Source organism: Lipophrys pholis (genome assembly GCF_963383615.2).
Source record: "Lipophrys pholis genome assembly, chromosome: 20".
Classification (NCBI taxonomy): domain Eukaryota; kingdom Metazoa; phylum Chordata; class Actinopteri; order Blenniiformes; family Blenniidae; genus Lipophrys; species Lipophrys pholis.
In genome coordinates, this window is record NC_137648.1 from 10000116 (window position 1) to 10013497 (window position 13382).

At 41.5% G+C, this 13382-nt stretch overlaps 3 protein-coding genes across 4 annotated transcripts; all 3 read left to right on the plus strand.

The window, feature by feature from the left end:
- The first annotated feature begins 398 nt into the window (after window positions 1–398).
- abhd10b (abhydrolase domain containing 10, depalmitoylase b) lies at window positions 399–4861 on the plus strand. 2 transcript variants are annotated; one of them, XM_080489606.1, is made up of 5 exons: window positions 399–514; window positions 856–1042; window positions 2735–2846; window positions 3841–3978; window positions 4074–4861. In XM_080489606.1, the coding sequence occupies exons 1-5, from the start codon at window positions 421–423 to the stop codon at window positions 4413–4415; spliced, it is 873 nt and encodes a 290-aa protein (XP_080345732.1). In that variant the 5' UTR covers window positions 399–420; the 3' UTR covers window positions 4416–4861. The 2 variants fall into 2 exon arrangements, with proteins under 2 accessions (XP_080345732.1, XP_080345731.1); XM_080489605.1 differs by having other exon boundaries at window positions 409–514; window positions 853–1042.
- A 3077-nt stretch (window positions 4862–7938) lies between these two features.
- tagln3b (transgelin 3b) lies at window positions 7939–10573 on the plus strand (the record flags this gene model as incomplete). The annotated part of the gene is made up of 4 exons (XM_080489784.1): window positions 7939–8118; window positions 9124–9298; window positions 9414–9516; window positions 9593–10573. The coding sequence occupies 4 exons, from the start codon at window positions 7939–7941 to the stop codon at window positions 9732–9734; spliced, it is 600 nt and encodes a 199-aa protein (XP_080345910.1). The 3' UTR covers window positions 9735–10573.
- A 1054-nt stretch (window positions 10574–11627) lies between these two features.
- On the plus strand, window positions 11628–13123 carry c1qtnf9 (C1q and TNF related 9; the record flags this gene model as incomplete). Its single annotated transcript, XM_080489952.1, has 2 exons — window positions 11628–11814; window positions 12164–13123. The coding sequence occupies 2 exons, from the start codon at window positions 11628–11630 to the stop codon at window positions 12931–12933; spliced, it is 957 nt and encodes a 318-aa protein (XP_080346078.1). The 3' UTR covers window positions 12934–13123.
- Between the last annotated feature and the right edge of the window lie 259 nt (window positions 13124–13382).

The following is a 13382-nucleotide window of genomic DNA, read 5'->3' on the forward strand; positions in this document are numbered from 1 at the left end:
ATTGCAATAAACATTTAATAAAGTAAAACTAAATGCATTTTTAAATGAGAACTATCAAATCGCATGCCTTTTGATTGAATAAGGGTAAAGTGGCTACACAGATCTTGTCAATCTGTTTTAATTAAGCCCTCTGGTAGGAGTTATTGTTTTTTAGGGCCCTCTGCTTAAAGTTGACCCTCTCTGACTCATAACACATGTTCTCAACAATTCACTGTCAAAGGTCAGTTTTGTGTTTAACCCTTTATTGTCTGGTTTGCGCCTTTTCTGTGCACCAGCACCTTCGGAATATTGTAGCAGCCTTTCATGAAAACCTGTACTTTAAGGTATTGTAGTAGTTGTCGTTTAGCCATACTCTATACAAGTCCGCGAGAGTTGCTGCCCCCACATCTCGCGAGATTTGGCCAGTGGTCTCGGAGCAGTATGGCAGCCGTCGCACTGAGGTCCTGTCGCAGAGGACTTTCACACATTTTAAGTAATGGAGGGCTCGCAGCTTTGTCTTCGAAGCGACTGGAAGGTATGTTAGAGTCTCCGCTTTGGATATTATTTGTTAAATGTCGCTGCTTTTCGGTATGAATGTGCCAGAGGGGGTGTGGCGCCACACAGACTGACGTCCTAAAAAATTACGACTTATAAACGGCGTTTGCGCTCCTATGTTAATTTTTTTTGCTGTATTAGATCAGATTTAGGGGTAAATTGGCTTAAAATATGTCTGTATACAAAAAAAAAAAATGTCAGCATCCGTGTGAAATCTGTTCACGCTAATCATCCAGTAGCCATGTGGTGTTATCAGAATTACCTCGATGATCTCTGGGGTCTCACTGTACATTGACCAACACTGAACATTGTGTCCAGCAGGAGAGAGGAGACATAAATCTACAGTTCAGTATGCTTCACGACCAGACCTTCCAAAGCTGGCCTACAGAAGAGTAAAAGGGAAGAGCCCAGGCGTGCTGTTCCTACCTGGATATGGCTCCAATATGAACGGACAGAAAGCTGAGGCACTGGAGGAGTTTTGTAGGTCACTGGGACACTCGTACCTCAGGTAAGACTTCCAGACAAAGCACTTCAGACATGTGCATCATCCACGCTTTTGCAGGATGTCCACAAGCAGGGTTTTTCCATCTAAACCAACTCTTTCACCGCCTGCAACACAAAAGACTACTTTTACACAACATTAAACACAATCTAGGTCACTGAGTTACACAGTCGCTCTGAAATATGTGATATTATTGCAGCAAGAAGCATGTATAATTGTTGATTAATGTGTTGAACATAAGCCACGGATAACAATGAAAGAGCATCTAAAAAAGCAACAGTTAAAAGGTAGCACATACAGCCTTTACACTGGATAGAATTTAGTTTTGTTATGATATATTGTTATGATTATAGGATAGTATAGTATTGTTTATAGTGTCATTTTTAAATATGCCCTTAAAACAATTTCAATTTATTTATTTATCAGGGACAGTGCAATATACATAGAAAAAATCTGATGTGTTGCACATAGAGTATATAGCTTGACACTAATTTGCATCTCTCGTCACTGGAAGGGCTTTTCAGAGGGTAAAAGAGGAAACAACAGTACATACAACACCAAGATACATCAGACAAGCAGAAATACACAGAATACACAGAGTAAATATCTGATTCACAATTACATGTTATCATAAAACACATTCCCTCCCTCCCTCCCTCCCTCATTCACTGGGTTAGGACACATTCCCTCCCTCTCTCCTTCCTTCCTTTCTTCTCTCATTCACTCCTTCACTATAGTAAAACACATTCCCTCTCTCCCTCGCTCCCTCATTCACTACAATAAAATAAATTTTTGTCCTCCCTCCCCCCCTCCCTCATTACAGTAAAACACATTTCCGCCCTCCTTCACTACAGTAAAACACAGACCCTGTAGACATAAAAGCGAAAAATGGTCAGCTGTGGATATGATAGCTGTGCAATAACAATGATAGCAATATGGGGTTTATACTGGTTTAAAACCACATTATTATAGATTTTAAGAAATGTATGTCTTAATATATTATTCAATTTGGTTGAGAAGATGAGTCGATTGACTGCCATCCAGTATACATCATCACGTCATCCATAGGGGTGTTTGCAGAGTGTCTGAGCTGATCTTTGGTGACTAAAGTTACGCCCTGGACAAGTCACCAGTCTTGGGGAAAACCCACACAGGCACAGTAATACCATTCAGTCCTCAAACATGAAGCCCAATACTTGACATACATCTTTAAAATGATCTGAACTAAAAAACATTCTTTGTTTCAGCAGACCTGGAAAAGCTCTCTGCATTAACTTCTAGATATAAACACCTAAGGAATTCAATTACAATGACGTGGACACTCAAAAAGCTGCTGCTGATAGCATGTAAGAAGTCACAGCGAGCTGTCAATCAAGTCAATGCAAAGTGTCCGTTAGTTTCTGTTGACTAGCATAAATCAGTCACTCTTTTCAGAATCTTAAAACGCTTCTCACAATTTCAAGCTTTACCTTTTTTATTTTTTATAATTCTTCTTTAATGTATTACTGAGGAAAAACACAATGACGTCCTTAACAGCAAAATCAAAAATGTTATATAATCTTTAATGTAATATAACACTAATGTGCACTTGACGTTTTCACAAATGATCATAACTTTTCTTCTTTTCTTTTTTTAAAGCTATTCGATTCTTTCACCTTGTGATACCTGCAGTGTTTGTTTAACTTGTCTTGCCTGCAGGTTTGACTACACGGGACATGGCGCTTCAGAGGGAGTGTTAGCAGAAGGAACTATTGGTGTGTGGAAAAAAGATGTCCTTTTTGTGCTGGATGAATTAGTAGAAGGGCCACAGGTAAATATTTCTCTGGGTTTCTCAATACATGTACAATATAGTAATCAATGCAGGAATGAAAACAGCTTCATGTGGACATGATTTCTGGTCATTTTACATTTGGAACCGTTTAATGAAAAGGGTCTTGCTTTGACTCGCTTATTGATCGTAGTGACGGAATCACGGAGTTCACAATTTCAGAGTAAGCTTCATCTTGGGTTTATGTTTGAGAGAAGCAAGCTTATCTATATCTATATCGATATATATAGAGATTTAGATATATGAACAAGTGATGCTCATACTACAATGATTGAAGTAAATCTACAAGAGTTTTCTTGAAATTAACCAGTAATATAGAAAAAAAAATTAGGCAATTAGCACTACTTGTTGTATAAATGTGTGACCATTTGACCCACATGACCAGCTGCGAATAGATAAACTAGATGGACATTTTTCACGGTCGGGATAATATTTGAAATCTTAGATTCTCCTCCTAATTCTCCTCTTAAGGAGGTTGATCTAAAAATAGCCATGTAATGTCAAACACTATACATATATCATTCTGGATGGTGAAACCAAAGCACCCAGGTGTGGTAACTTTGAGGAAAATATTGAGGAAAGACTGAATACATTGCGATTTATGTTGCTCTGTTTAGCTTTTCTTGAGCAAAGATTTAAAAAAAAAAAAAAGTTGAAATGGCACCTTCTGTATTTTGTGGTTTCTCACCATGAAAATAAGTTTATTACACAACCAATAATTAGCAAAATCCAGCAGAAAAAAATCAAATCAAAACTACTCTTCTGGGTTATTAAAAGAAAATAGTTTATACTTATTTCATGGTTTCTCCACAAGGTGGCACTGTGTCATTACATATCTGCTCTCTTGGGTCTCCACTGCTTCATTACAGTGTTTGAATCTGCTGTGTCATGTGAAGGAATATTTTCATGAGATTTTCTTGAAGCTGCTAATTATTTGATTTCCAGTTGATGTGTGTTTGTTTGGTTTTGCTTGTAGATAATGGTGGGCTCCAGTATAGGGGGCTGGCTCATGCTGCTGGCAGCTATTGCCCGACCAGAGCAGACGGCTGCACTGGTGGGCATCTCCACTGCTGCAGATCACATCGTTACATCCTTCAACTCTCTCCCAATAGAGGTGGATGTTTATGATATCAGCAAATGTTTCTTTGGTTTGTTTGTTTTTTTGTTTTACATTTTCTGACTGAGATCTCTTTCATGTTTAAATGTCAGACACGTAAAGAACTTGAGGAGAAAGGCGAGTGGACAGTGTCCACCAAACACTCAGAAGAAGGCTTCTACAAGTTCAGCATGGACTTCCTGCGCGAGGCAGAAAATCACTGTGTGCTCCAAAGTCCCATCCCCATCACCTGCCCCGTGCGGCTCATTCACGGGATCAAAGACGAAGACGTCCCCTGGCACATCTCCATGCAGGTTGCAGAGCGCGTCCTCAGCCCCGATGTAGACGTCATCCTGCGGCGACACGGCCAGCACCGCATGTCCGAGAAGGACGACATCAAGCTCATGGTCTACACCATTGACGATCTCATAGACAAGCTGACCACCATGGTCTAAGGGAGAGAAGAAGAAGGCGCTCGAGATGTTCCCAAGATTAAGAAGAAAAAAAAGAGAGAATGACTATTAACAGGAAAGTCAACCTTCAAGAAGTTACCAAACAACGGCATGTTTCTCCACCAAATAATGACCTTTTTCCACATTTTCCTCTCTGAACTTCATCTGTCATCGCCATCATGTCAACATGCCACCACTGTCCTTTTACTGAAAGGGAACTCTCCTTTTAGCTGTTCCCATGTCTCTTCAGGTTGCATTTGTATGTGCTCCAGTTTATTGTATCGAGCTTTCTGTTGGTCAGCCGTTCTTAGGTCTGTTATTGTTGCTGCTGCCTCTGCCATTGCTCAGACTGTTTGTTTTCCTTCCATCTTTAGTTAGGAATATAGTTTTCCTGTGCCTTTTTAATCACTTTTCACCTGTTTTGGCCAATAAAACCTCTGCACACTCGCATGCAGGTCTGTAATTTGTGAAACTGCACACATGCAGTACATACACAGAGAGAGAACTTTATATTAGTTGGATATTTGACGCACGCTAGCAGCTTCAAAGGGAGGATTTACTTTCTTAATACTAATACTACAGTACACAAGGTTTGAGTGGCATTAGACAGAAACTGAGGTTTCACTCATTACTATAAACATAAGAAGATTGAGAAATTAGGGAGCCTATACCTCAACAACAAATGCTGGAAAGTTACAAATTGCAAATGTGATTTAGACACTTCAATTTGCGGTTCCACACAGTTGAGTTGTTGGCTGCAGCCATCTGAGGTTTATTTTTGTTAGCAGAACATTCTGTTACATGACTCCCCATACCTGTTGGCCTTTAGCCGGGGAGAGGCCCACTGAATGGAGCAGCCGGACTGTTGATTATTAACATGTAATTGGCCACGAGCCGCACTGGGCTCAATGAGGCGGAACCAACCACTTCTCTCTGTCGGATCCACTTAACTGCTGAAGTGACCTTTAACTCCGGGGCGAGCAATGCAGTCAGTCATTTTAAATGTCTAAGCAAAAGTCAGATGCCATGTATGGCAGCCCACATGGATGGGTCTTACTTGGTTGCTTGTTTGTTTGCTGAGAAGAGAGCATGTTGTGCTGCATAAGATAAAGCAGAGCATGGCTCTCGTTAAGCCAAAGCTTTTATCTCCCGTAAGAAATAGTAATTTAATAATGGTTGGGGCGTGGATGTCATTGTGCACAATGGACAACGCTGTAGTGCTTTGTGAAGAAGGCTAACACACATCATCACAGAGACCGCCTGTTTAAAACATGTCTTAAAAAGACAACTAATATTTGAATGTGCAAAACTCTGTGTTTAGTGATGTCTTGCTTGGTCAAAGTTTTAAATCCAAACCAGGGACCTTTGTGATTGACTTTGTCCCCTTCCACCAAATTAAATTTGTCTGGAGCCACAAAATGTATAAAACTGTCAAAACCGGAGTGAAGTTATTAAATACTGTAATGCAGATTATATTTTTGTAGACAAACTGGTTTATGTTACATTTATATAATTGAATTTACTACAATTGAGGACCTGCTGGCATTTTCACCTGTATTAAAACTTGAAAGGTGAATCTCTTTTTGCTTACTAATTTCTCTTGAGGTTTAAAATGGCGCTAGCAGTGAAAACAACTGAATGAAATGAGAAAACAAATGAATTACCTGCAGAGAAATGTGGGTCGGTGGGTGACCAGTAAGGGTCTAACAAATGTTTTATTTAACAAAATATTGAAACGTTCTCTTTTTGCGTGGAATGAATCCAGCTGTTTATTTCCTAATGGTTTCAGGGAGCCTCTACGGTGAGGTTGTGGAGCAGCATGTTGCTCCAGAGCCCCAGGTTGCAGACCCCTGCTCTATATGGTCAAAATGTGGGGCAGACGATTTCTGCAGAGCAACTGGGATTTTGTGACAGAGGCAAGAGCTACTGGAAAAGTTTCAGGGACTAGGGGAGACCTGATCCTAGCATTTTTATATTATTTTTTTTTTTTCACTTTATGGTGGGAAATCATGATGGAAGAAATCAGCTGAGAGTAATGTTATTTACTTCATTAAAAGACACTAGTATCAAACAGCCACACAGTGATGTAACGTTTAGCACTCTCACGTCATATTGAGAATGTTGTGGACCAGGCCAGTTGTTTTGTTTGTTTGTTTGTTTGTTTGTTTGTTTGTTTGTTTGTTTGTTTGTTTGTTTGTTTGTTTGGTTTTTTCCACAGCTATTCTAGTTCCATCCTGTAATGGGGAAAAAAAAACAAAAACATGCGCAACCTTAAAGTTGTGAGGCTGCAGAGGCACAGTGTTTTTTGAAGGTCTGTGAGAATACCAGTTTCATCCGATGTACGACGCAGAAAGTCACTGGAAGCCTTGGATTGCTGTGACACCAACACGCGGCTTTGCTTTGTGAGTGTTGACTTCATGCTGCATAAAGCTGATGCTGCATTACAGTTCTCACTGGCCCGGACACGGAGTCACGTCGCATTCAGCGCGGAGCGCCTCCAGGGACCCCTCCCGGACGGACTGGCGTATAAAACCATCGAGTCGCCCCTCCCGGACCAAGTGAGAGCCAGTCTGGCCCTGGCAGCGTTTGTGCTGCGTTTCATGGATGCTTCCGCTGCTCAGCATCCTCAACCTGCTCAGCTCAGCGGAATTAACGCAGTGACACGGCGCTGACCGCTCTCCGCTCAAGTAAGTGCGTCTTTTGTGTGTTTTGAGCGCGTGACATGTGTGCAGGACATCACATCCGAGGAAAGAGATGCTGCATCGTGCTACACACTCAAATTTAGTTTTATTTATACAATTTTTTATTTTTTTTAAATATTGTAACGTCCTTGTAATGCTGCAGAAAGTGTATCTTGGTACTAGATGGCAGGTTTGACTTCAACATGTCTGTTTTATGAACTCAGAGACTCAGTAAGGACAAATCCAATAACTACCACAAACCTTACGGATGCGTCAGAGGGACTGACGTAATTTAATTAAAGCATATTGCAGGCTATAAATAGCGAACTGTGAGCTGTTGCACGTTGCACGAATGCACAATCATGCCGGAGTGCAAACTCTGGGCAAACGCATGTATTGAATTGATTTGGCTCATGTTGAGCGTCTGCTGGAGGTCATACATGGACACGAGCATCTCAGCGCATCCTGCACTCAGAGCGCCGGAAGCAGGCTTGATTGTTACCATAGCAATGAGAGGGGTCGTCCCTGTTCGGGACAGCAGCCAGGGGACCACACCCTTCCCTGCTCCAGCCTCTAGAAGCGTCTGAGTGGACATGAGCTTTGGAAGAGGCAGGTGCTGCTCTACATGCACCAAGGATGGTTCATTCATAATGCACTGTTTTATTTTGGCCAATAAATAAACAAAACATTATCTTAGCGTTCTATGGGTATTTTATAATCAATAAGTATAATGTTGGAACACTTCAACTGGGTGATTTATGGCCATGTTTTAACCTGACGTGTACATTTCTCACCAGGGAAAATCTACGTTACGCACAGGACAGTTGACCGTTTGGAGACTGGCCATGGCGAACCGAGGGCCCAGCTACGGACTGAGCCGAGAGGTGCAGGAGAAGATCGACCAGAAGTATGACGCAGACCTGGAGCAGCGGTTGGTGGACTGGATAGTCGCACAGTGCGGAGGAAACCTGGAGAAAGCACAGCCAGGAAAGCAGAACTTCCAGAAATGGCTGATGGATGGAACAGTAAGTGGCGGCAGTGGCCTGCCTAAAATAGGGGCCGTTAATGAATTATTGAAGACTCAACATAATAGCTCTGTCACATATAAAATGCAAAAGGCCAAAATAACCACCCGGATTTATGTGCCCCATTATTTTTGAAAGCTTTAAGTGAACTTTACAATATTGCTCTGATGATCAATTAATGTATCCTTTCAATGCTGTTCTATTTATGTTGTGCCAGTTAACTCACAGTCACCTCACAATGCCTAGACATATTACAAGCAGTGACAAAAAAAAAAAAAAAAAAAAAAAAAAATGTAGATATGTTTTATGAGTAACCGTTAACAAAGAAAAAGACATTTTCAACAAAAGTACATTAAAATGTCACAGTACTGAAAATGTTGTTCCCCTGAGAACAGAGAGAAGCTGACTGTACAAGCATTCCAGTGAATAGAGCATTTTAGATTCCTGCTGTGGTTATTGCTTGGGAGATCTTTGTGCTGAGTAATTCCTCAGATGGGAAACTCCTCTCTTCATTTTGTTACTGCTTAGCCCTAAACCTAATTAACTATTTAATTATAACATGTACTTGTGCTGCACGGTCTTTCTGCTCGACACTTGAGCTGACTCCCGGGAAAGAAAATCCCTGGAAAAATCCAGCATAGTTTGAAGCAGACGCATCAGTTTGTACAGCAACAATTATCTTAAGTAACAAGAACGCAATGTGCAACACATTGCACTTTATTTGCCAAAGTCAATTCAACATTTTGTCAATGAACAGAAACTCTCAGCGTTCACCTGTCAATTCAAATACATCTGCTCCTTTTTGCACGCATTACCGCTGATATTTAATAGGTGTAAAAAGTAGGTGTGGAATGACTTTGGATGACTTCACCCTGAAAAAATCTGCGTCTTTTAAACCAGTTAGAAAGCATCTAAGTCCCAAAAATATCTATAGGTCACTCAAAATGTTGATAAGTGGTCTGTATGTCAGCAAATTATTTTTGAAATCTGACCTTTTTGTCTCAGATTCTCTGTAGACTCATCAACAGCCTTTATCCAAGAGGAAAAGAGCCCATCAAAAAGATTCCTGAGTCCCAGATGGCCTTTAAACAAATGGAGAAGATCTCTCTGTTCCTGCAGGCAGCAGAGGCTTATGGAGTCACAACCACTGACATCTTTCAAACTGTGGACCTCTGGGAAGGTGAATAGCGACTCGACAAATAACAGATTCCCGTTAATACATCTTCTTCAGAGTCGTTTCAGCGATGCTAAGCTAGAGCACATGTCACTACATTATTATCATCCCGTTTCCACAGGAAAGGACATGGCGGCAGTGCAAAGGACCCTCATGGCTCTGGGGAGTGTCGCTGTCACAAAGGATGACGGGCAATACCGCGGTGACAGAGACTGGTTCCACAGGTACATAAAAAAACGTTGCTGCAACACGCACACATTTCTCCGCCTCAGTTACTGATGTCTTGCTGTGTGCATGCAGGAAAGCCCAGGGTTATCGACGAGAGTTCACCGAGGAGCAGCTGCGCCAAGGACAGAGTTTGATCGGCCTGCAAATGGGCAGCAACCGCGGCGCCTCCCAAGCTGGTATGACAGGCTACGGTATGCATCGGCAGATTATGTAGGCCACAAACTAGCTCACCTGTTCCCATGCTTCCAGACTGTATTTTCTACTAATACCACGGATGTCGTAGCCCTGAAACCTTCCTAAGCGCTGTAGCACCTGCCATGTTAACCTCAATTCCCCTGAAATTGCTGCTTTTGCTAATCAGAGCGTTTTCTCCATAACTTTAAAAATGATGTCAAATGCTGTAAATCTCCTCCGTCAAGTTCTCTTCCTATCTTCTGTCACATGCTTCTGCCTATCTAGTATTGGTAACTGATTTCTAACATTCATGTGGCTCTAAGTTATTCAAGATCAACCTCATAACTTTTTTATTAAGCTGTATCCGATCAATGCAATCCATCAGTGTTATCCACACTGGAACACTGTAAGCCTCTAATTTGAGCATGCTGTATGCAATGTATTTTAATTTATATACATATTTATTTATATTTATTCCGGTCACTGCTTTAGGATGCTCGGGTACTCTTTGTGTTTTTAGTATTTGAATGAATGGAGCTGAACGACTGACAGTATTTCTGCTCTTTTGACTGAAGACTTGTTGCGGTATTCTCTGTAACCAAATCAACTCAATGCTGTGCCTGCTTATGGGTCAGGACAAAGACTACTGGGTTTTAATGTATTGATATGGTGTCATTCATTCTGAGCCATGCCTTTATCAGTTTGCTATTTAACACACGTGTCCATATTGTGTCTTGTTTGTTTGCAACAAGCAAGAGTGTGCAGTCGCCAACATGTATAACAGTGAAGTCTCAATTTCTGGTGAATGTACACTTTTATGTGTGTTATGTTTATATTTTTAAATACATTTATATCTGGAAGCTTGTAAGACGAACGATGAAAAAAAAAATCAAATAAAATGTGAGAAAAGATGCTTGTGTCAGTCTGTGGTTAAATGTAAATAGGAGTATCCTGGTAGCCGGGGCGTCTGGGGAGGAGACGCTATGTTGAGAGTGTGGGGGTGTTATTTGTCTTATCTTGGTTTTATGTTCCAGCTCCTCCCTTGCGCCCATCCCTCTTTCTCCTCTCACGGCACACAATCTAATAAAGTGTCAGGAGCACAACATTATTATTGGGATGCTGGTTTCTGAGTCAAGCATGTGTGCTCGCAAGCTTTTACCTTGCTCAGTGACTGAGTCAGATATTTTGTGCTTTTCCCCCCTTTACTATGCAAAAAGTTCTTTCTTTCTTTCTTTCTTTCTCCTATTCTAGGAATTCATTGACCAACATCCTCTTGTCAGCCATAGGTAACTCATGGCTCTAGCAGCTAGAAAACATCTGAAGGAGTCTTATCACCAAGACATTAAGATAAGCAGAAGCTTTTTAGGCCTCTCTTGGGGTTACGTTGGGTAGTGGAGCACAAAGCCTCACATATTTTGTCCATGATCCAGTTCATTGAGTAATTTTTCTTCCTAATTGCTGCCTTTTAAAATACCTGAATTATTACTTTAGCGCACAGTATTTGATTGAAGGGAAATATTACATTGTACCAGAGGCGAGTGAAACTTTGCTCTATTTTGTTTGACTTGCGCTCTCAGTGTGAGCTTATTATTAGCCTGAAAGCGACCAGAGAAACGTCAGCAGGTGTACAGGTTATGTTTAACTGACGGAAAGACTCAATAAGTAAACCGAAAACACTCAGACCAATGAAATGGCTTTGGGAGGTCTGCGGTCGCTCTTGTCCAAGGTTCTCATGTAGCCTATGTTTTCTTTGGTCGGAGTCCTATTCCTCTTTTAAAGTGTTGTTGCATACGAGTTTTCAAACGTGCAGTAATTATGATAAAACTGCCAAAGCAAGAACTTGTTGGATTCTAAAGGTTTTGTTTTTGTTTGTTTTTTTCAATTGAAGGTTATTAGTTTCTTTTCTTTTCTTTTTTCTTTTTTTGCAATCATAATGCTGCAGATTACCTCCCGGGTCTCTCTGCCACTTCTTCTGTTGGTGGTCAGATGTGCTGCAGATCCAGACGCACTGAGTAAAGGCTGTGTTTGTGGACACCCTGGAATACCAGGGGATCCTGGACACAATGGTTCACCTGGCAGAGACGGACGAGATGGGCTGAGAGGAGACAAAGGTGATCCGGGTAAGTGTGGAAAAGAAAGCTTTCTGCCTGCAAAAGACACTTTCATCACAGTTTAACATATTTTAGGCTTTTGACTTCATCATTTTGTCTGAATTTCCAAACAAGGTGACGTTGGCTCTGCTGGAGCACCAGGCAATGACGGCCAGAACGGACAGAAAGGGGAATTTGGTATGTATTATCAGAACAAGCTACCCGATTGGAAAATTAAAAGGACTTCCATTAGTAGATATATTTATTTATACATACTTCAGAACAATTGTTAATGTGTTTGATACCGTTCTCGAATATGTGTAAACTTTGTATTTGTACAAAGAGGCACAACATTTTATTGTGAGTGTGTTCTTTCCAGGTGCAATTGGCCCAGCAGGGCTCAAAGGGAAAAGAGGTGATAATGGAGAGCGGGGGCCTCCTGGGAAAATGGGGCCCCAAGGTGTGCAAGGTCCTGTTGGCCTAAAAGGAAGTCAGGGGGATCTTGGGCTACCCGGACCCCAAGGACCTAAAGGAGATGTTGGGCCTATCGGACCGCTGGGTGAAAAAGGGGAAGTTGGCCTCAGAGGCGACAGAGGCATCCAGGGACCACTGGGACCCCCTGGCAGGCCAGGCCCGAAGGGGGAAATTGGTGTTCCAGGTCACAAAGGAAATATTGGCTATCGTGGGGAACGAGGGACTCGAGGTGAGAAGGGGGATCAGGGTGACAAGGGTGATGCACCCGTTATTTATAAAAGTGCTTTTTCTGTGGGACTCACCACACAAACCAAACTCCCAGCAGCTAATGCACCCATCCGATTTGACAAGATCATTTACAACGAGCAGAATCACTTCGATCCACAAACAGGGAGGTTCACATGTGTCGCAGCAGGCGCGTACTTCTTCACCTACCACATCACGGTCTTTTCAAGAAATGTGAAAGTGGCTCTGGTGAAGAACGGAGTAAAAATCATCCACACCATGGACAACTACCAGAGCAGCGAGGACCAGGCAGCAGGTGGCGCTGTGCTGCACCTGGAGGTGGGAGATAAGGTGTGGCTGCAGGTGGCTGGAGGGGAGCTGTTCAATGGGCTCTTTGCTGATGAAGATGATGACACCACTTTCTCTGGCTTCCTCATTTTTGGAACTTGATCAAGACATTTCTTTATAATTACTGGAAGTATAAGAAACTGATTTATACAACTGTAAACATAAAGTTGAGAAGCATTTTACATCATGTTGTAATGGCAAAAAAAAAAGTAGCTTAATACATTTACTAATGTACGACACATTTTTTTGAAAATTATATATACTCCAGCTTCTTTCTGGCTAATTCAGAAGAAAACACACTTTACTACTCTTGCGTGACAACTGTATTTAAAATACTATTTAAGTTTTTGCATGCAAAGCAAACAAAAGGCTCCTAAGGGAGTTTGTCATGATATGACTAAAGTACACACATTTTACCCTTCAGCAAAAGTATCCGTGAGAAAAAAGAATGGTGCATTTACGGAACCCTACTGATTCCATTATTTTGGGGGGGGGGCAAAGTAAGAAACAATATATATACAGATGATCTGCTTGATGTTATCACCACCACA